Source organism: Orbicella faveolata, unplaced genomic scaffold, assembly GCF_042242905.1.
Source record: "Orbicella faveolata isolate gen_17 unplaced genomic scaffold, um_ofav_v1 contig_24, whole genome shotgun sequence".
Taxonomy (NCBI): Eukaryota; Metazoa; Cnidaria; class Anthozoa; order Scleractinia; family Merulinidae; genus Orbicella; species Orbicella faveolata.
This window is the reverse complement of record NW_028301552.1, coordinates 8,197,501-8,217,396: the sequence shown is the minus strand read 5'-3', so window position 1 is coordinate 8,217,396 and position 19,896 is coordinate 8,197,501. Positions and strand designations below refer to the sequence as shown.

The following is a 19,896-nucleotide window of genomic DNA, read 5'->3' as shown; positions in this document are numbered from 1 at the left end:
TTACTCTGCAGTAACAAGCTCCCCGTTGAAGGTCTCTGAATGAATGCTATCAGGTAAAAATCCTAACAGCACCCCAGCAAAGGCCATTCAACTACAGTAATAATCCCCCCCCCCCCCCCACCAAAGCCCCTGAATTAAAAAACCGACGACAAACACAACAAAATCCCTGAAAAGAGCTCCTGAACCCAGAAATAAACAAATAAAAAAAAAATGGTAATAAAATTAAATTAAAATGCGTCATATTGGAAAAGTGGCAAATTACAACTACTCAATTGTAGTAATTAATTACTAGTCTCTATTTTTAACTGCAGATAACATGTTCGCATGTTGACAACGCATAAAAAGAACAGAAGGCTTACCAAACCCTATATTAAGAAAAAAAAATCATCAACGTAAAGTATATCCTGCTCACTCCGGCTGAAAGACGCCCCATTATTTTCTTTCTTTCTTTCTTTTTTTTTTTTTTATTTTTTTTTTATTATTATTATTATTATTATTATTGCTTGTTTGTTTTAATTAACCAGAAAGTCAAATCAGTATCTTAAAATTTTCGGTTATTCACTATACAACAAAGCAACAACTATTTCAATTCAGCCATTAATAACACGTACGAGTGGGGTATCGTTCATTTGAGTATATTAAAGAATGGTTTTATTTTCGCTATTTAAGTTTTCTCTCATTGCACTAAGATGTACCCCATGGCTTTGATGCGTGTTGCGGGAAACTTCCATCCATGTTCATTTCCACACGTATTGGTGTCATCGTGAGCCCCGCCTGTACCAGATCCGATTCTGGAGTCACAGCTTTTGCAGTTGTTCTCGTTGTTACCAAGGATACCGATTCTTGCTTTCGAAGCCCCACTTTCTTCACTAAGAGCATTAAACCCCTCCCTGTTACAGTAGTTTTGCAAAGACGCCTGTGATCCAATCAGTGTTTTCCACGTGTTACGACCCAGTGAGGTGGCGCGGTATTGCCCGTCAGCGATTAGTGAGTAGAGAGATTTTGCCTGCTTGTTGATGACAATGAAGTTGATCTGTTGGCCGATCTTCATGCCAAGACAAATCTTGGAGAAGGGTGTGTTCCAGTAGGTTGGTAACTTGGTCTCTTGTGCATCAAATCTGGTCTCCCCTCCAGGAAGGTTGTACACTATTTTGTTATTCCAATACTCCGAGTCAAAGTGAAAGGTATTCTAAAAGAGAATCAATGAATTAAATCAGGTTTCCTCTGAGTGACTGCTGTCCTTGCTGTGATTATAAATCTATGATCAGGTATTATTATTTTTTCCAATAACATGACTGTTTGATGCCTGTCTGAAAGCCATATGTAAGAAATATTGTAAGTTGTTCCTCTGTGAAAAATAACCAATAAAATATTACTCAACGAATGATCCACGTCTCTTCATTTGTCACTTAGTACAAGTTATTAACTTAACTGATTTCCGTCGCAAACTTCCACGTCCCGCGCATTATTGGAGTCCTGAGAAGCTGCCCTCCATGAAATTTATTCACAGTAGTTTGAAAGTCTCGATTTTGGCATGAAATCATTTTGCGGCGAACGTGATTTAGAACTTGAATAGAGCTATACCTTGTTGCCATCAATTTTCATAAGCGGCGTCCATCCTCCATCTCCACATCCAAAATCTTCCAGTTGGCAGAAAACGGAAGTTGGTTTTGAGTCTAAATTGAGGGTAAACGCCTGACTTATGTCTGACCTATTAAATTAAAAAAAAAAAGAAAAGAAAACAAACAAAACAAAACAAAAAACAAAACAAAACAAGACAAAAAAAAGACTGATGAATTTCTCAGACTCGTTAACATTCATGCCCAACATTTATTAATGTACCCATATATCCGACAACTTTACTGTTGTGAGCGTTCTTTGGTGGTTCGGTAATCGATCTTTTTCTTCTGTCTCTAAGAGAACAGCATTCAGTTGATTCACCGAATTTCGTTGGCTTTTAACGAGGAACTAGAGCCGGTGACAGATGTCACCATGTGTACGTGCAAATGACATTCCACTTACAAGTTCCTGTCATTGATTTCCTTGCACGACGAAGGTGGAACTAAAAGGTAAGAGGATCGGTTAGCTCTTCCTATATAAGTTTCGAGATAAAGTAGGTGGAAAGCTCGGTGGCCCATGGTTAGTGTATTACTCTACCCCGGAACGAGTCGCCCAGGTTTGAACCCTGGCCCCGGATATTGTGTTGTATCTTGAGTAAAACACTTTACTCACTTTAGATAGACACCGGCGAAACAAGTACTGGGGAATAACCCTGTGATGGACTAACTTCCCATTCAGGAAAAGTAGAAATATTCCTAGTCGCTCCATGCTACAGGAACCGGGGGTAAGCACTGGTCTGATGGGCCACTTGGCTCATATGAAAACCCTTACCCGTGATAAGGAAGACAAACGTTTAAGAAGGTTTCAAGATGGTAAAAGAAAAAATAGCATTAAACTCCACAGTAATTACTTTCCTTGCAAACTGTTTCATCGATAAAATCGTGAATGCAGTGACAATGATCACCTATGCTGCAATCCTTTCCGTCTCCATAGAATCCAAGTTTGCACGTGCAGTTGAATGAACCCTTGGTGTTAATGCAGATGGCGTCAGAACTGCAATCATAGGTTCCTATAGCACACTCATCGATGTCTGGAAAAAAAAGAAAAAAAAAAAAAAATATATATATATATATATATATATATATATATATAAACTATCTAGATTGGCCGTGTAGCCAGCACGGTTGCTCTGATAGTGTAGTGGTGATCACACCCGACCGGTAATCAGGGGGACGTGGGTTCAAATCCCGCTCAGGGCATAAAAAGTTTTTCTTCCAATGAAAATGTCATTCAGAAGTTGTCCGTCCTTGGTTCTTTCATTAACTTCATTAATTAACTACGTCTGACCGAGGCTTGGACTGTGAATCCATTTGTGATCCTCCTGTGGGCAGAGATGCGCTGTTGGCTCGAGAGACCACTTAACTTGTAATTATATATATATATATATATATATATCCTGATAGAGAAAACAGAATCCTTAATACACCGAATGCGTTGGAAAGCCTTCTTCTTTTTGCAAAACCACGACACCGATAGCAAAGATAAAGAAACCTACGGATTCAAATCAAAACGCCCACCACCGCACGTTAGCGCCCTCGATGAATTTGAAGACAACATGCTTAATATGATCCAACGAGTGGAGTTTAAAACCAACTGCACTGCAACAAATAGCCTCCAAGCAAAACTTGACAAAGACGTACAAGAAATCCGACAAGATAAGAGCATCTATGTAAAAGCCGACAAAACTACCAACCACTACAAAGCTGAACCTCAAGACTATTTAAACCTCCTACAGAAAAACGTCACTAAGGCTTACAAGAAAACTAACAAAAACATCCCAGATTCAATTACCTCCGTCGACAAAAAGATCGCCCAAGACCTTAAACTTGATGACCGCATTGAAGTTTCCGCGAGCAGAGACGCATTCATAACATTAAAAGACCACAAGCATGATTTCACAAACAACCCAACATGCAGACTCATAAATCCCACAAAATCAGAGATCGGCATAATCAGCAAACACATTTTAGACAACATAAACAAAGAAATAACCAAAGTAACAAAAGCGAATCTATGGAGAAGTACCTCAAATGTCATCGAATGGTTTCAAGCAATCCCAAACAAATCCCAACACGCGTTCATAACTTTCGATGTATGTGACTTCTACCCATCCATTTCCGAGCAGCTTCTGAAAAAGGCTCTTGACTATGCATCCCAATTTACGCACATCACTTCGCAAGACCGCCACATCATCACACACGCGAAAAAATCCCTGTTGTATCACCAGAACACGGCATGGGAAAAGAAAAACACCAGCAACTTATTTGACGTGACGATGGGCTCATATGATGGAGCCGAGACATGCGAACTCGTCGGCACCTACATGTTGTCCCTCATCACACCGAAACTTAAAGGCCAAGTTGGTCTCTACCGTGACGATGGTCTGGCAGTGTGCAAAGCAACACCTAAACAAATCGAGAAAACGAAACAAGAAGTCAGTGAAATTTTCAAGTCAAATGGCCTCAAAATCACCATCGAAGCAAACAAAAAAAACATAAACTTCCTAGACGTAACCCTAGATCTTACAAGTGGATCTTACAAACCCTTCATGAAACCCAACAACAAAATCCTCTGCGTTCACCGACAAAGTAATCACCCACCCGCACTACTGAAGAACATTCCAGAAAACATCAACAAACGACTGACCAGCATCTCATCTAGCCAGAAAGTTTTCGACGAAGCGATTCCGCCGTACCAGAAAGCGCTTGACGAGAGCGGCTACAATCACAAGCTCACGTATAAACCACAGCCAAAGCGCAACAGAAATCGCCAAAGAAAAATCGTATGGTACAACCCCCCATGGAATGCTAACGTGAAAACTAACCTGGGAAGGAAGTTCCTAAACATCATTGACAGATGCTTCCCTAACGGACACCCCCTACACAAGATCTTCAACAAGCACACACTGAAGCTCAGCTACTCCTGCATGCCTAACATGAAGAGTATCATCTCGTCACACAACAAAGCACTACTATCAGATTACCACCAGTCGCAAACACAAACAAACGCCAAAGAATGCAACTGCAGAAAAAAGGATCAATGCCCGCTGGACGGAAAATGTCTCACACAAAATGTAGTTTACCAAGCCACAATCACAACACAAACGTCATCAGAATCATACGTGGGCCTCGCCACAAATTTTAAAGAGCGCTACAGGAATCGCACAGCATCCTTTCGACACCAAAACAAGAGAAACGAAACTGAGCTATCTAAACATATTTGGACACTCAAAGACAACAACAAACCTTTTACCATCAAGTGGAGAATCATTAAGCAGTGCAGACCTTATAGCAACATTACTAACAAATGTAATTTATGTCTTTTTGAAAAATTCGTGATCATCTGTAAGAAGAGTTTGTGTACTTTGAACAAGCGAAACGAACTAGCAAGTGCGTGCCCCCACAGAAACAGATACCTACTCAAGAACTTTGTGAGCAAGTAACGCAGTCTTTTAGCAACACGAGATTTCAGATTTTAAATCCCATAGCAACTGCTTCATTTTTTTATTCTTATTTTACTTTTTATTATTATTCTTATTTTATTTATTTTTTTTTATTTTTATTTATTTATTATTATTTTTTTCTTATTGCCAGTTTTTCAATGTTATATAGCATCTGTTTTTCCATATCATAGCAACTGTTTTTATATCTCATAACAACCTAAAGTTAGCTTTTAATTGCCAGTTTGTGAAATTTAACGGTCATTCGTTGATATTGCCTGATGAGTGTGGTCATCCTTTGACCATACGAAACAGCGTTGTCGCAATAAAACGATGAATTGAAGTCTTGCTACCATTGTTTATTATTATTATTATTATTATTATTATTATATATATATATATATATATATATATATATAGGCAATTGTGGAAAACGAGGACGGACAACTTCGAGCGAAAAAAAATATATATACAGTAAAAAATCTAAGAAATCTAAAAAAAGGTTTAAAAATTTAATAAAAATAAACGTTTCGGTCAAAGACCTTCATCACTGCAACTGATGAAGGTCTTTGACCGAAACGTTTATTTTTATTAAATTTTTAAACCTTTTTTTTAGATTTCTTAGATTTTTTACTGTATATATATGTTTTTTCGCTCGAAGTTGTCCGTCCTCGTTTTCCACAATTGCCTACAAATTTCATTACTCGAGGTTTGGACTACGAATCCTTTTGGATCCTTCTGGCGCGTGGCATCCCTGTTGGCTCGAAGCATCTAACTTTATATATATATATATATATATATATATATATATATATATATATATATATATATATATATATATATGAGTATATACTCCATGATTTACCTAGCTGCCGATAAACTGGTCTTAAAGCTAGAACAGAGACGGTCAGTAGTGCGCAAATGACAAATAGAGCATTATTTTTGAAAAAACAAAATGTTATAAGAACATCGCGAGATATACACATTCCTTTCCGTCTCCTGAAAATCCTTGCTTGCATCTGCATTGGTATGAACCTATGGTATTGTAGCAAGTAGCATCAGCACTACAGTATGGCGCCGCTGAAGAGTATTCGTTAATATCTGAAAAAAGACAAACGTTAAAAACAGTCTTGGCCCATAAATAATGGTAATTAAACTGAGTGGATTACACTTTGGTGTGAAATCTTACGCGCGTTTCCAAAATCGAACGAGCGCGCAGCGCGAGTAGGATTTGAAATTTCAGACCAACATTGCACGTTCCGAAATTCAATTGCCACTCGTTCGAGCGTAACAAAGGAAAAACACGTTCCACCTCAAGAAGTTCATTTTCTCAAGTCATAGCCAGAGCGGAACAGTCCACTTGAATGTTCAATTTTCGTCCTCTGACTCAATGGTGTGAGCCTTTCGTTTCTTCTGTGGTTCTGGTTGAGACTTCCGTTGACGTCTTTGGAGTAGAAATTCGATTGAACGTGCAACCTGTGTAATTCGGTGATGAAACAAGGCTACCAGAAGAAGTGAAGGCTGCAATGCGGTACTGAAACTGCGAGGGAAAACCTGGTGAAAATTTCGAAAATCCGGCTGGCTGAAAACTAGGATTGAAGCCCATTGCCTGATGTATTTGACCTTGCTGTTGGACATGACGAATATCACGTGAATATGACTGCAAGCACTTGATTTGAGGCTCCATTTGTACTGGTTTAGTTGGATAAATCGTTTGGAGTATTTTGGTTTTGCAGTTATTTTCATGAATTCTCGTCAATTTCACCGTAATTAATGGCCTAACGAAGATTAACGGGCATGACCAGTTATTTCACGCGACGTGGACCAGAACCCTTCAGTTTTCATTCAGACACCAATGTTTTCCTCATTCAGTGGTTCGTCAACTTCTTATTTGTCTTGATCTCCTGATATTGCCGATATTCGATTCGATTCGACATTTGTTGACTAACGACGATTTATGACGCTCGAATAAAGGAGGGTGGTAAAGGGGGGGGGGGGAGGGATATAGATCACGTTTTACGGAAAATAAAGCAGCCCTTTCACGATTCACGAAAAATACAACATTGGCATTCCACGCTTCACGGAAAATAAAAGAGAACGTTTTGGAAAATCACGGTTCACGGCGACTATGGAAATCACGATTCACGAGGAAAAAAATAGCCATTTCACATTTCATGGGAAAAAAAAAAGGGCCGATCACGAGTCACGAAAATACCCTTTACCACCCTCATAGAGAGGCCCTGTGTCCTCCGTTCCCTCGGGTCGCTTCGGCAACCAAAGCTTGAAGAGCCGCACTGGATCCGTTTTTTTCGGTGTCGGTGCTATACATAACTTCTGGTGTAGTTCTTCGCCTGATCGTGAGAGACTGCCGCTTCGTATTTTGGTTAGACCTTCGCGGGACTCAACTTCTTCAGCGTCATCTTCTCTTCTTCTACTTCAGTGCCATCATCAATAGGTCCACCACGAACGAGTCATAGTGTTCCTGGCGACATCGTAAGCCAAGTTGCTCAGTCACGTTTTTAAAGTTCACGTTGGTCAGTACTTTGCCACTGAAATCCCCCAACTGACCTTTTTCCCACAGGGCAGTCTCCTCTTCTGGTGTTAGTGGCTTGGCTTCGTTTGGTCTCTTACCCTTTTCTTGCTGGCGCAGAGAAATTGCCCTGGTGTTGAGGATTTCTTGCGACCTATGGAACTCTCTCGATCGCACGATACACAGTAGATAGTATTGTCCTTTAAATACATTCAATGGTACTCTAATCATTTCTGTTTTTGTTTGTTTGTTTGTTTGTTTGTTTGTTTGTTTTACTTTGGTGTAGAACTTTGTCAGGACCGCCTCTAGTTCCCCGGGCGACATTGTTTCGGTGCTGACATTTTCAAGATAGCAAGACTTTGCCCAGCTTTTGAACACGCTCATCCACTGGTTTGTAGAGTGGAGAGTGTTTTTATTCGATCACTGCAACAGACGAGCTTCTGTATTTCATCGCTTTAAACTACAGAAAATCTGGAGAAGTCTACTTCACCGGCTGCCTCTGGATTTGTTGTTGTGTTTTCTTCGTTTGTTTCTGTTTTTCTGGACTCGGGATCACACGGAGATTCTTGAGCGATGGTAAAGAAAGAGCGAGAAAATAATCGTCAAAATTTGTACTGGAAGTTGTAAACGACTTCCGGAAAAATTGATTTTCAGCGTGAGGGATCTGGTCATCATAATTTAGAAACTGTAAGTAATTAAATTAATCCATTTTTTCCAACCTGGCAGAGTTTTCGCAACAAAAGTTGCCAACTTTCCCAAACAATGGCTTTATTGCCTTTCATTTTCCTGCAGTGTTATTGATTAATTAAAAAAAACCTGGAAATTAAATTGGTTGTTTTGTTTTAACATTTCATTCTCATTGGCTGAGAAAAAGATGCGATTTAGAGCAAAAAATAGTACGATTTGAGAATGAATCGCACCGCTGAGAGCCTACCAGATAACCAGTGATGTCAAAATGGATTTAATTAAAACTCTACCAAACTTTTTCTGTCAATCAAAAATCGAGTGAGGCTGCACAAGTGGAAGTCCTGCGTGGAATTTGGTTTTTAATTGGCTTCTAAAATTCTGGATTGAAATGATGATTTTCCTTCTCTTGCCACCTATATGCAAATTGATTTCATAAACAAAACAGTATGATCAAGCAAACAGGATATGGGTTCAAGCCGTGCGTTTATAATTAAGCTGTCATTGGTGACTGAAATTGCCCAAATTAGTGTGGCCTTAAGGTGGCTCCATAGGATAATCATTTGTCGCGTTGCGCGCGCTAGTGTCATGTTTTGAATGCTGTTTCTGCATTAATTCGTTTTAACACCCAGTCCTCTCAAACGTTTTAAATGTAACAATAAATGATGAGATGGTGTTTTATAATAATCTCTGCTAAAATCTTGGAGTTTAGTGCTGAATTATTCATGCCCAAACAAATATGGCTATTACCGTTTTCATGGCTTTACTTGTGATTTTCTTAAATTTCCTTCGGTGAAATGTTTCAAAATTATAACAGCACATTGAATTCGGAAGGAAACGAATTTTAAACACGAAAAAAGTAGGGTTTGTTCTGGCGGGATTTTACATTTTTGCATTTTTTTTTTATTTATTTATTTATTTATTTATTTTGTATTTTACCGCTGCGGAAAAAAACTGGTCAGATACTGAAAAACGATCTCTGACAAAAATAAAATATTTATTACCAGTCTGCTAAATTTTACGAAATTTCACCCAAGGAAACGCGAGAAAATTCTCTGCCAGTTTTAGTTGCTTTTTGAGGCCATGTTGACAGACGTCATAAGACATCGAAATACACTGATGTTTTCCTTTCACTGCTCGCATATTACTTGAAAAAATCGAAATTGTCTTATCCTTACCTTTGTCGCAGTATTCGCCTTTGAATCCAGGATAGTACAAACATCGATATCCTTTGTCTGTAAATCCTGACTGACAAATTGCGTTGTTGAGGCATGGCGGGTTGTTTCCACAAGCGTTCTTGACAATGCATGGAAATAATATTATAATAGAATAATATTTTAGTAGACATGTTACCAAAACAGTGTAACATTCTACCTTAGGTATTGTTATTCATGACATGGTAATAAGGTATGGAGATTCGCTCTGGCCTGGGACAAGCCCAAGAAAGACCAAGCGAAAAAAGAAGCGGACAAGATCAAGCTTGACTTACTCGTTGGATGGGAGGGTGGGTCACCAACCTTTTCCTTTTCGCTGTCTCTAGTAGAGTAATGGTGCAACACGTGTAACTAGGCCAATCTCGATATATTAAAATTCAGCCTAACACAATAGACCTCAGTTGCACAAGGCTCTGAGGAATAAACCATACAAATTATTCAGTTATTCCTCAGAGCCTCGTACTTAGGTTTATTGTTTTAGGCTAAATTTTAATATATCGAAATTATTAGTGTAATAATTCTTTTGTGCTGTCATTTGTATAATCCCGAAGGTAGTAATTATCAACTCAAATTGTGTATTCGTAGTGTATGCTTTGTTCTGTAAAACACCTTTCAATTCCGGGCTGAACCGATTACGCGAATTATTTATTCCCTTAAATCTCTCGAATAAGCATCTTCCTTTCATTAAGCGAATCTAAAGACCTTTTCTCAAATACGCGTCCTTCTCTCCGCTAAAAAGAAAAAAAAAAATTGTAGACTTTTAAAGCAGTAATATCCTAAGAGGTTTACAGTTAAAGCTGGTGGGTCATTAAATTTCAATAGGCGAAACATTTTTGTTTTATTTCATCACGGTTCGTAAGTGATATTTCTTTGCGTTTCAAAAAGGCTTGCAGACTCAGCAATTCTTAGAAATTTCTTTGTTTTTTCTTTTTCCATAGAAAAGATAAGTAACTGTAGGGCTACGTCGTATAAAACAATTTTGCACTCCTACTAAATTTATTGATAAGAGCCCCAACCCCCTCACCTCTCCCAGCCCTTTGCCTTAATTGTGTAAGTTTGCCCGCTCTTCGACTAAACTTGGAAGAAACATCCGGGACGCTAATTTAACTTGTTGTGGTATTTTGCAACATCTTATATGCGAATGTGGAGATTCGGTAGGTCATTAAGAAAATCTCGCGCAGAGTAATTTGTATTTTTCACCGTGGAAAATTTTAAACAACTGCCAGCTTCCAAAATTCGTAGTTGCTGCATGCGTAAGTCTCAATGTTTACGCGTCGCACGACAAGTAATTCAGAATCATATACAACGGTTAGGTCCGAAAACACTCAAACGCTTCGCTACTACTGTATATTCATCTTTTAAAAAATTAAAACAGCGATATTTATACATGTAAAATGTTCTAATTACTGAGAAAAAGTTGAACAAAGTGACGGCAAAAAGTATTACCTTCGCTCCGCGATAAAGGTAAACATTGTCAGCTGTCAGGTCTTCACCATGCTCCATGTGAGGGGAATTATTTAGCTCACATTCCTGTTGTCCTGTTGCACTGTCAGGATATTTTTTAATATTAATACTGACACAGTTGTCATGCTGATAACAAAGAAGTTCACAGTCGTCCAAGTCCTTGACGTATAATGTTTTTATTGTGTGCTTGATCAACCGTCTATCGGCGAAAAAGTAGTAGTTTGGGAAGTACAGCTCACGATCTCGTTCTGAAATAAATTAGGAGAAGTTAAAGAAGCCAGGAAACAGTTTATTGACAAAACATTGACAAAACGTACAAGAGAACAAAAGAAACTCGTCAAAAATAGAAATGAAAACTGCAATTTATATTTTGGCAATCTGCTTCGCTTAAAGAGTTTTCTATCCAAATCCAAAATTCCAACTTTAAAAACGTTGTATTATTATGTTTTAACCTCGACTAAGAGGAGAGCTCAATAATTATACACGTTAACGAACACTCCTTCAGTCGAAGAGCTTATCGCTGATAAAAATTCAAAATAGGTAACTGAAAATAAAAAAAATAAATAAATAAAATAAAATATGGCCTCATTTTATTTGTTTAAAACAGAGCCAATGGGTTATGGATAACTGAACTTACCAAGGGAACAGACAACTTTGGTTACAGCGCAGCAGAGCTCCAATAAATATGCACTAATGCAAATGAGGAACATAGCTTGTCGCGAGAATTGTAACGATGCGAAGTTCTTCTCTCAAACTTTTCTACTTTTGTTTCGTCGATAGCGTGCAAAAAATTAAGAAATTGGAGATCGCTATTTGGTTTTTCAATTATCAGTATCATTTCCATGTCATTTTCGTCCAATGAATGTCTATCTATTGACAGTTCTCTTCATATATGAAACAAAAAGTCACCATCTGTTAGGGTTGAACTCTTTTTTCACTCTGTCAAATGTCATGATTCCTTAGTAGGTAAATTTTAAAATTCATGGATCAATTTTAAACCTGGTAATTCAGACCTTGTGTGTTTTCTAAAACATTTTTCGGTTTTCTTTTTTTTTTTTTTTTTTCAATTGAAACAGAAATCATTATTTTACGAGAGCTTTCCTGCTGAAAAGTATTTTTTTCTTCTTCTGGAATTATATTTTACATTTTTTATTAAAGTACTAATTAGCTCAATAATTAGTTACTCGTGTTAAGGTGTACTATAATTATTACACTTTTAATTAAAATTCATTTTACTTCTGTTGGTGCAAAACCCAAAGCAGCATTATCATGACCTACAAATAAGAAAGCTGACGCTAAAAGACATTGTTTTATAACTCGTTATAATTCTGCACTAAATTGGTCACATGATGCGATAGTGTTCGTCCCAAGACGGCGACTATCAGGCATAATAGCTCATCAATGTATTTTCGTTTTTCGTTGTTGACCAAAACCAGTGGTACGGTCATCTTACACGCACAATATCAGACGAAAAAATGCCCAATGCCGTAGTCTCCCACGCAGACGCTTTTTTTTTTTTTTCCTTTCGCGAGGAAGAAACGCTTCAAGAGCTCTAAGAGCGTCTGCGTTGAAGACTACCAATGGCATAGCTCATCAGAGCAGTAGCTGATGAAACGCAGTCTTGTCCTACATGTATAGCTTTTTTGGATGGATGGGCTCAAAATAACTTACTAGAGCACGAGGAAGTAGTGTTTAGGTGAAAAACTGCGGTAAACCAGGATATCGTCAAACGGCAAAACGTTTTGCAGGTCAATATTTTACGCACAAAGTTTTAAGTGTACAGGTTTGTTTTCAACTAAGCAGGGACACCTTAACGCTAACAGGTAAATGCCTATGTCTAGGACTTATGGGCTGATAGCTACCCTTGGTAATTTGATGTTCTAAAAAAACTGCATTAACTATAACCTTTTGATATAGAAATGAAAACAAAACAAAACAAAAAAAAGCGCCACAAATACCCCATGACGTGTCCACATAACCCAATCAATTTATAATTGAAACGCGCAATGTATTGTGATGATGCACGCATACGGTCAAGATAGGGGATACTTTTTCAGAGTGGCTACATGCAAGACGAGGCGTGCCTCAGGGAAGCGTCCTCGGTCCCATGTTTTTCAATATTTTCATAAATGACATTTTCTTGTTTTGCGGGGATGTTAAGTTAAATGCTGATGCAGACGACCACCAAATATATTCATCGGACAGTGATCCTGTTGCGCTAGATGAGCGCATGCGTAACGCAGTCGAGACAGGAAACCGGTGGTACCGGCAAAATGGAATGTTGGCCAATGAAAGCAAACATCAGGCTTTGATCCTGGGAAAATCGGAACACACCTTCTCGTTTCCTACAAAGGACTCAATTGACACTTTGGGAATGAACATTGATAACAATTTAAATTTTCACAATTACATATCTCTTATTTGCAAAAAAGTCAATAACCAGTTTAATGTAATGCTTAGGTTCAGAAACCTTATTTCCAAAGACATTTTAGTGAAACTGTATAACGCCTACATACTCCCTCATTTTGATTATTGCTCAACAGTTTGGCACTTTTGCAGTGCAAACAACAGGGACAAAATAGAAGCTCTTAACAAAAGGATTCTGAGATTCATTCTAAGCGATGTTGAATCGCCTTATAATGTGCTGCTGGACAGGGTAAACTGTCTCCAACTTCATGATCGACGCATCTGTAAATTCCTTACTACCTTGTACAAAAGTCTATTTTTCACTAGCTATCCGGCCTATATGAGAAACATGTTCTCGTTCCGTTCTACTTCATATAACATGCGTGTAAACTATATACTGGAAATGCCCAAACCTAAAACTACAACTTTTGGTCTCCACTCCTTTACTTATCTGGCAACAAAAAAATGGAATTCTCTACCCAATTTTGTAACGTTTTGTAACTTCTCAGACTTCAAAAAGCACATCAGTAAAACCAATTCATAAAACATGTAAATGACAATTTTATAATTAGTTAACATAAGTCAATTGTAAATATGTAAATAGCAATTTCTACTTTAATTTTTCGTTATCAAATATTTTGTTGCTCGGAAATATTAGCTTGTCAAGCTACTCTGAAATTCGAGCTTAAATAAAGTTTATGTATGTATGTATGTGTGTATGTATGTGTGTATGTGTGTATGTATGTATGTATGTATGTATGTATGTATGTATGTATGTATGTATGTATGTATGTATGTACGTGTTCCAAAATCTGAACGCGCGCCTTTGCTAGCTAGCTGACATCACAAATATCCAGAGGTAACAGTGAGCCAATTAAAAACTAACTTGCAATGTATTCTTCGCAAGGAGAAGCAAAAAGGTATTAAAAAATACTTTTTTCTTGCTTTTTCTTCTTCTTTTGTAAATAAACATTCATCTAATCACATAAAACATTTGTACAAGGCTAAATCTTCATTACATATCACTTTTATTTACAGCACTTTTGAAGAATTACATTACACCACTTATATCTCTTGTCGATATGGGTTACTATATTTTTCACAACATTACTTCGGTCACGTCGCTCACATTTCATTACATCTCTGTTCGTTATTTTGCCTGTTTTCAATTTGAATTGTTCTAAGCTACCTACACTTTATACCATTAATACTATACAAGCAAACAATAAATTAACTATAATTATTCATACAATATGCACTTTACCTTTCTTATTACTCTTTCAATTACAGTACGCCAGCTCAATATTAATTTAGTTCAATGTGTATCAGTCTAAAACACTACTAAAAAACCCTTACAATTAATTACTACACAAAGTACATTTTCCTTACCAGTTACAATAATATGTTAACACTATCCGACAACAGTTGTTTTTTTTTTTGTTTGTTTGTTTGTTTGTTTTTGCTGTCTATATTGTTGTTGTTGATGTTATTTCCAGAACTTGCAAGAACGCTACCATCTGGTAAGTGTTTTAGATATTGATTTGTATTATAATAATTGTTGGTTTGATCAATCCAGAATTGAAATAACTTTTTAATGCTACATGTCAAGCTTTATCACTTTGCCTAATTGATTAGCATTTGATCATGAAGACAACTTTCGTTCAAATCACCTTCACGGTTTTCATGGACAGAAGAAAATGTTAAGATTTTGGCGTTTGAGTTGCTGTTAACGTTTACTGGTTTTAATAAAATGAACGCTTTTGAATGACTACAAGGAAAGTTCGTTTTTGCTTTCCTTCCAAACAAAGTGCGTGGGGGAGATTTTCTAAGGTGCAAAAATAGTTTTATATTGAATGGAATATTTTTAGTTAAATCTTAAGTAGTTAGGTTGCATTGCAAGAGGGTTGTTTCTCAAGCTCAGGCGTGTTGAAGTGACTCCCGTAGTATTTTATTGTGCGCCCTCTGCGCACAATTATTACTAGTAACAAAAGGACGCAAATTTAAGACATGAGGGACCTACCAGTTCTTGCGGCGTAACTTGCCACATGAATAATTAGCAGAACTCAACTGAGAACTGCTGTAAACTATTTAAAATACTAGATACATTTACATGTATTTGAAGTAGACGTTTCATTTTGGTCGTGTGCAGCCGTGGCTCTCTGTGTATCTGCAAATTGATCATGATAGTTCTAACTACATATTTGCAAGGTACCTATTTAAGAAATAGAAAATATTTGTTTCTACCGAATGGCTGTGGGAACGGGAAGCAATGTCCGACTGTTAAAGACAAAATTTACGTCTTATAAGATAAAAATATAGCCCATCGCTTTAATGTACTGGTCTCCATTATCTGGTGCACTTGTCGCCACGTTTCCACAGGCATTAGAGTCAAAAGGCTTTCCTCCAGTACCAAACCCAATTCTGGAATCACAAGACTTGCATTCGTTTTGATTGTTGCCAACAATACCAATTCTTGCTTTGGAGTGATCGTGCCAAGTGCAACGGGCATTGAAACCTTCCCTACCGCAGTTTTGCTGTAGGGAGGCTCGGGAACCAATCAGCGTCTTCCATTTGCCACGACCGAGTGAGGTAGAGCGATATTGTCCGTCAGCGATCAGCGAATACAAAGAGTTAGCTTCCTTGTTTATAAGGAGAAAATTGATATTTTCCTCACCATGGATCCTCATTCCGAGACAGATCTTGGTGAAGGGTGTATCCCAATAGGCCGTCAATTTGGTCTCTTGTGTGTCAAATACAGTCTTTCCCCCTGCAACATTAAATGTTTTCTTGTTTGTCCAAAGGCTTGAATGGTAGCGAAATGTCTTCTGCGAGACAAAATTTAAAAAAAAAATTACAAAAATTACCATACATATTTAACTTACATTATTTACAATATAAGGAAGCGAGATTCAATGCCCATAATCAAACTAAGACTATTTTTTGAGCACAGGCGACCGGAACAAGCGTTCAAAGAACATGCAGCGCAGTAATATATGATAAGTAAAACGTTCTAATCAGTTATATCACCTACAGCAAGGAGTCCATGCTTCATATTGAACGTTTGCAACGTAAGTCTTAGTTATCTCGCCGCCAGCAGGGACAAAAGTCGCGTTTTCGTTCCTTTCGATTCTTTTTCTTATCAAGTTGCCCCTGTTTGGAGCTGTGCAAAATGATCACGGAAACCAAGTAGAAGATGCCATATTCTGTAGCACTCAGAGCTCGAAAAGTTATCGTCTTGTAAAACTTAGAAAATGCCTATATTGCCTTATGAGTTCTGGAGATTATGAAACATACTAAGGGACATCTCAGCAGCTGAACTAAAGTTTTTGTTTTCTTTTCTTTCTTTTTTTTAAGAATACTGTTAATACAATCCATAATAACCTGTGAGCCGTTAATCTTCATGACAAACGTCCAACGGCCCTCTCCGCATGCCCCAAGACCACAGTGGGGATTCTTTTCGTTGGTCCTGTGGAATCAAATTGGTTCAACAATCAACTAAACGAAAGTGAGCTTGATGTTATTTTGTGTGTTTCTTGCACAAAAAAAAAAAAAAAAATCTTTAAAGCGCGCTCGCGATTCTTCGAGAATTTTGTTGAGTGATATAGTTAGAGTACACACACGCCACAAAGTGATTGAAAAATAATTATCCGAAATGCGTCGTTGCCACCATGATTTACTAAAACTCTAATTGATGGAAGGTGATAATGTCAAGCACACCAAGTCGGTAAGTGCTGGCAACTCTAAATGTGAAACTCATAAATAAAACAATAACAGTTCTTGTACTTACAAACTTTTCGCGTAAAGCTCCTTGCATGACAAAACTTGTCAGGGATCGAAAGGATAATGCAAAACAACAACAACAACAACAACAACACAAACTTAGGATAAAATTTCGTAAAACTCTATTCCTAAAAAGTAGAGTTTGGAAGATTGTCAAGAAACGGATAAATTTACTTTCTTTTATCACTGTCGAATTAAATAATTGTTACTAAATAATATCGGAAGTTCTGCAACAATGATACAATGCCCTTTGCCCCTTAACTTACTTGGGTAGTGGGGAAACAAAAAGTGCCTGCGTCCATTTCGAACTTAAAACTTGAACAGCGTTATTATCAATAAACACGGCCAAATAGAAAGTCAACCATGTCAAACCGTGCGGTCTTTGGGTCACAAATGCGGGCCGTTTCTGCGTTATCGGCCCTAAAGCTGATTGGTTCACGGATCAACATTTCTGACGCGGAAAATCCACATAAGTGAGTGTCCATACTTTGAAGTTCAAGTTATAAACTGGAAAAAATGTTGTCAAAATTCAGTTTTTTTTTTATAAATTTGGAGAAAAACAAGAATAGAAAAGCGATTCTAAGTTCAATCTGGAAAGTGCAAGTTAGTAAGCTGCTGTTGTGATTATCCATGAGCTCTCGACCCAGTAGTTGATTGTTTTCAGAGGTAATTCAGCTAATTTCAACTATTCATGAGCGGTTAAGTTAAATTAACACATTAGGCCTTAGGTCTAAAAATTTGGTTTCCATTAATCACATAAAGTATCTCAACCCTGGCTGAATTTTTAAGCGTGCTTTTTTAAATTGAAAATTGTATTGTAGTTATTTATTTTATTTCATCTTTTAGCTTTTACTTGTTTTCGTAATATGAATTTTTAACCTTGTAAATACCGCCTTTGGACCCTTGGGAAAGGGCGCTTTAGAAATGTTATTATTATTATATAAGGTTTAGCGCCAAATATGAAATTGCCTACGCGGGGTCACCGAAGAATCAAAGTGTGGCGCCAAGGAAAATTGGAACATCGCTTCTATCGCAATTCAGCCTTTTTGGCACACGATTTGCAACTTTTTGAGATAGTGGCAGCTTACAAAGACAAAAGAGCACAAGCAAAACTTGTCGTTGGTCAAATACACTCCAGCCAGAAAGATAACTCGAATAGAAAGAGAAGACATCTGTAAGCTTCGTCGTAAACCCTGGACAGTGCAGGTGATAAATAATGGACGTACAGGCTATCTTGTTTCCAGTTAAATGAAGTCAACGCATGCATATGCCCCAGTTCATTTTTCAGCCCGGGCGCAATTACGTGGGCTTTCTGGGGCTATTTCAGCCCGTTTGCCAGGTCATTTCAAGGCGATTTGTTTGCAGAAGCCGGGCTGAAAGCCCCCTCCCCCCCCCCCCCCGCCCCCCGTAATTGAGCTATAACTTAAGCCCCGCTATTTAAGATACATTGGAGGGCACAAAAGAGCCGCCCCAAAGCTCACGAACGAAACAATAGCTCAAGCCAACTACAGGGCTAAAAACACGAGAAAAACGTATTTATCAGTTTCATACTACATTCACAAAACTCTTACGCAATCAGAACATCGCAAATTTTCACCTTGGCAGTCGTTTACGTCTCCAGAAAATCCTTCCTTGCATCTACATTTGTATGAACCTATAGTATTGTGGCATGTAGCATGAGCAGTGCAGTATCGCACTCCTAAAGCACACTCGTCAATATCTGAGTAAGAAAATACATAAAAGTTTATGTGTTCACCCGTGAATCTAGAAACCTTATGCATCGAAAAAAAAAAAAAGTTGTTTTTTTTCTTTCTTTTTTTTTTTTTCCAGATATAGAGTTTATAGATGGATCAACATTTGTACAATAACCGTCACTGGCGCATGTTGGTTAGGTTTGCACCTGTAAAAGTATTAGATTTATGTATTGCGGACAAGTTAGTATTTTTCACATGAAAATTCACCGAAATAGAAAGATCAATAACGGCTTTAGTGCCATTATTTTAAAAGACTCTCTGTCGTACGGCACGCATTGAGAGCATTTGTTTTGTTTTGATTCTGTCGCGAAAGAAAGTGTCAGAAAAGTCGACAGGATTTGGCACGGGGCATTTGGTCTACTCAAATTCAACTACCGGTAAAATTAGGTATAATATGTTTTCGTTAGATGCATATATTTCACTTAGAACTACTGTATTTTGAAATTCTGATCCCGCGTTTCGAAGTGACAAATGTCAGCAACAAAGTTTCTGCCACCGAAGGCGCCATCACGACAATTGTAACAACTCCACAAAATAAATTTACCTTTTTTTTTATTTTCTTTCACAAGCATATCTATAAACAGAATGTACAGTATGCACTTTCCTTAGAATGCTGTCTAACCTAACCTAAAATTGAATGAATCTAAAAGCGATCGATGCAATGACAAAGAACACTGGACAATGACCGCAGTGCGAAAGGAAATAACATCAGTTTACTGTCAGTTACTGTAGCAGACGGGAATATTTTTTTTTTTCTTGTATCCGGGTGCCTCCTCACTCTTTCTTAACCGATCTCGGAGAGATTTTTCTCAGATAATTCTCTTAAGATCCTCTGTGGTCTAAACCTTCTACCAGGGTTCCTCGCTAATCACACCGTAACGGCTGTTGTTTGGCTTCTTAAATATGCAACAGGCAATTTACTACCAATTGTTCTCCTAAAATAAGCGCCCTGTCCAAAAGAGCGATATTAAAACTGTTGATGAAGAACGATACCTGTTCGAAAAT

General features: G+C 37.7%; 3 protein-coding genes and 2 pseudogenes across 6 annotated transcripts in view; all 5 read right to left on the bottom strand.

Annotated features, from left to right (window-relative positions):
• Positions 1-487: 487 nt before the first annotated feature.
• LOC110055280 (putative skeletal organic matrix protein 5) lies at positions 488-5,059 on the bottom strand. 3 transcript variants are annotated; one of them, XM_089292958.1, is made up of 5 exons: positions 4,445-5,059; positions 3,646-4,025; positions 2,023-2,650; positions 1,585-1,711; positions 488-1,189 (listed from the first exon to the last, which is right to left on the bottom strand). In XM_089292958.1, exons 3-5 carry the CDS (start codon positions 2,136-2,138, stop codon positions 677-679), a joined length of 756 nt encoding a protein of 251 aa, XP_089149084.1. In that variant the 5' UTR covers positions 2,139-2,650; positions 3,646-4,025; positions 4,445-5,059; the 3' UTR covers positions 488-676. The 3 variants fall into 3 exon arrangements, with proteins under 3 accessions (XP_089149084.1, XP_089149085.1, XP_089149086.1); XM_089292959.1 differs by having other exon boundaries at positions 4,866-5,059; XM_089292960.1 differs by having other exon boundaries at positions 4,873-5,059.
• A 958-nt stretch (positions 5,060-6,017) lies between these two features.
• Positions 6,018-11,661, bottom strand: LOC110055282 (uncharacterized). The gene is made up of 4 exons (XM_089291403.1): positions 11,589-11,661; positions 10,934-11,199; positions 9,452-9,569; positions 6,018-6,160 (listed from the first exon to the last, which is right to left on the bottom strand). The coding sequence occupies exons 1-4, from the start codon at positions 11,659-11,661 to the stop codon at positions 6,018-6,020; spliced, it is 600 nt and encodes a 199-aa protein (XP_089147529.1).
• Positions 6,192-6,996, bottom strand: LOC149110236 (uncharacterized; annotated as a pseudogene).
• On the bottom strand, positions 7,017-8,215 carry LOC149110235 (uncharacterized; annotated as a pseudogene).
• A 3,121-nt stretch (positions 11,662-14,782) lies between the features above and the next one.
• The window catches only part of LOC149110234 (uncharacterized), a 23,744-nt gene continuing 18,630 nt past the window's right edge, over positions 14,783-19,896 (bottom strand). Inside the window, exons 4-7 of one of the 2 annotated variants that reach the window (XM_089292938.1) lie at positions 18,735-18,857; positions 17,145-17,178; positions 16,739-16,823; positions 14,783-16,182 (exon numbers count right to left, since the gene is read on the bottom strand). In XM_089292938.1, coding sequence (XP_089149064.1) covers positions 15,658-16,182; positions 16,739-16,823; positions 17,145-17,178; positions 18,735-18,857 — 767 coding nt within the window. In that variant the 3' untranslated portion in view covers positions 14,783-15,657. The remainder of the gene's footprint in view (positions 16,183-16,738; positions 16,824-17,144; positions 17,179-18,734; positions 18,858-19,896) is intronic. The other variant, XM_089292939.1, reaches the window with a different exon arrangement.

Excerpts from the sequence above, each read along its gene's own strand:
- LOC110055282 (XM_089291403.1), bottom strand. The coding sequence starts at position 11,661 with ATGTTCCTCATTTGCATTAGTGCATATTTATTGGAGCTCTGCTGCGCT. Across the intron at positions 11,200-11,588 it reads CAAAGTTGTCTGTTCCCTTG|AACGAGATCGTGAGCTGTAC; the intron begins GTAAGTTCAGTT and ends AATTTATTTCAG. Across the intron at positions 9,570-10,933 it reads ACCTTTATCGCGGAGCGAAG|AACGCTTGTGGAAACAACCC; the intron begins GTAATACTTTTT and ends TGCATTGTCAAG.
- LOC110055280 (XM_089292958.1), bottom strand. The coding sequence starts at position 2,138 with ATGGGCCACCGAGCTTTCCACCTACTTTATCTCGAAACTTATATAGGA. Across the intron at positions 1,712-2,022 it reads GAAATCAATGACAGGAACTT|GTCAGACATAAGTCAGGCGT; the intron begins GTAAGTGGAATG and ends TTAATTTAATAG. Across the intron at positions 1,190-1,584 it reads TGAAAATTGATGGCAACAAG|AATACCTTTCACTTTGACTC; the intron begins GTATAGCTCTAT and ends ATTCTCTTTTAG.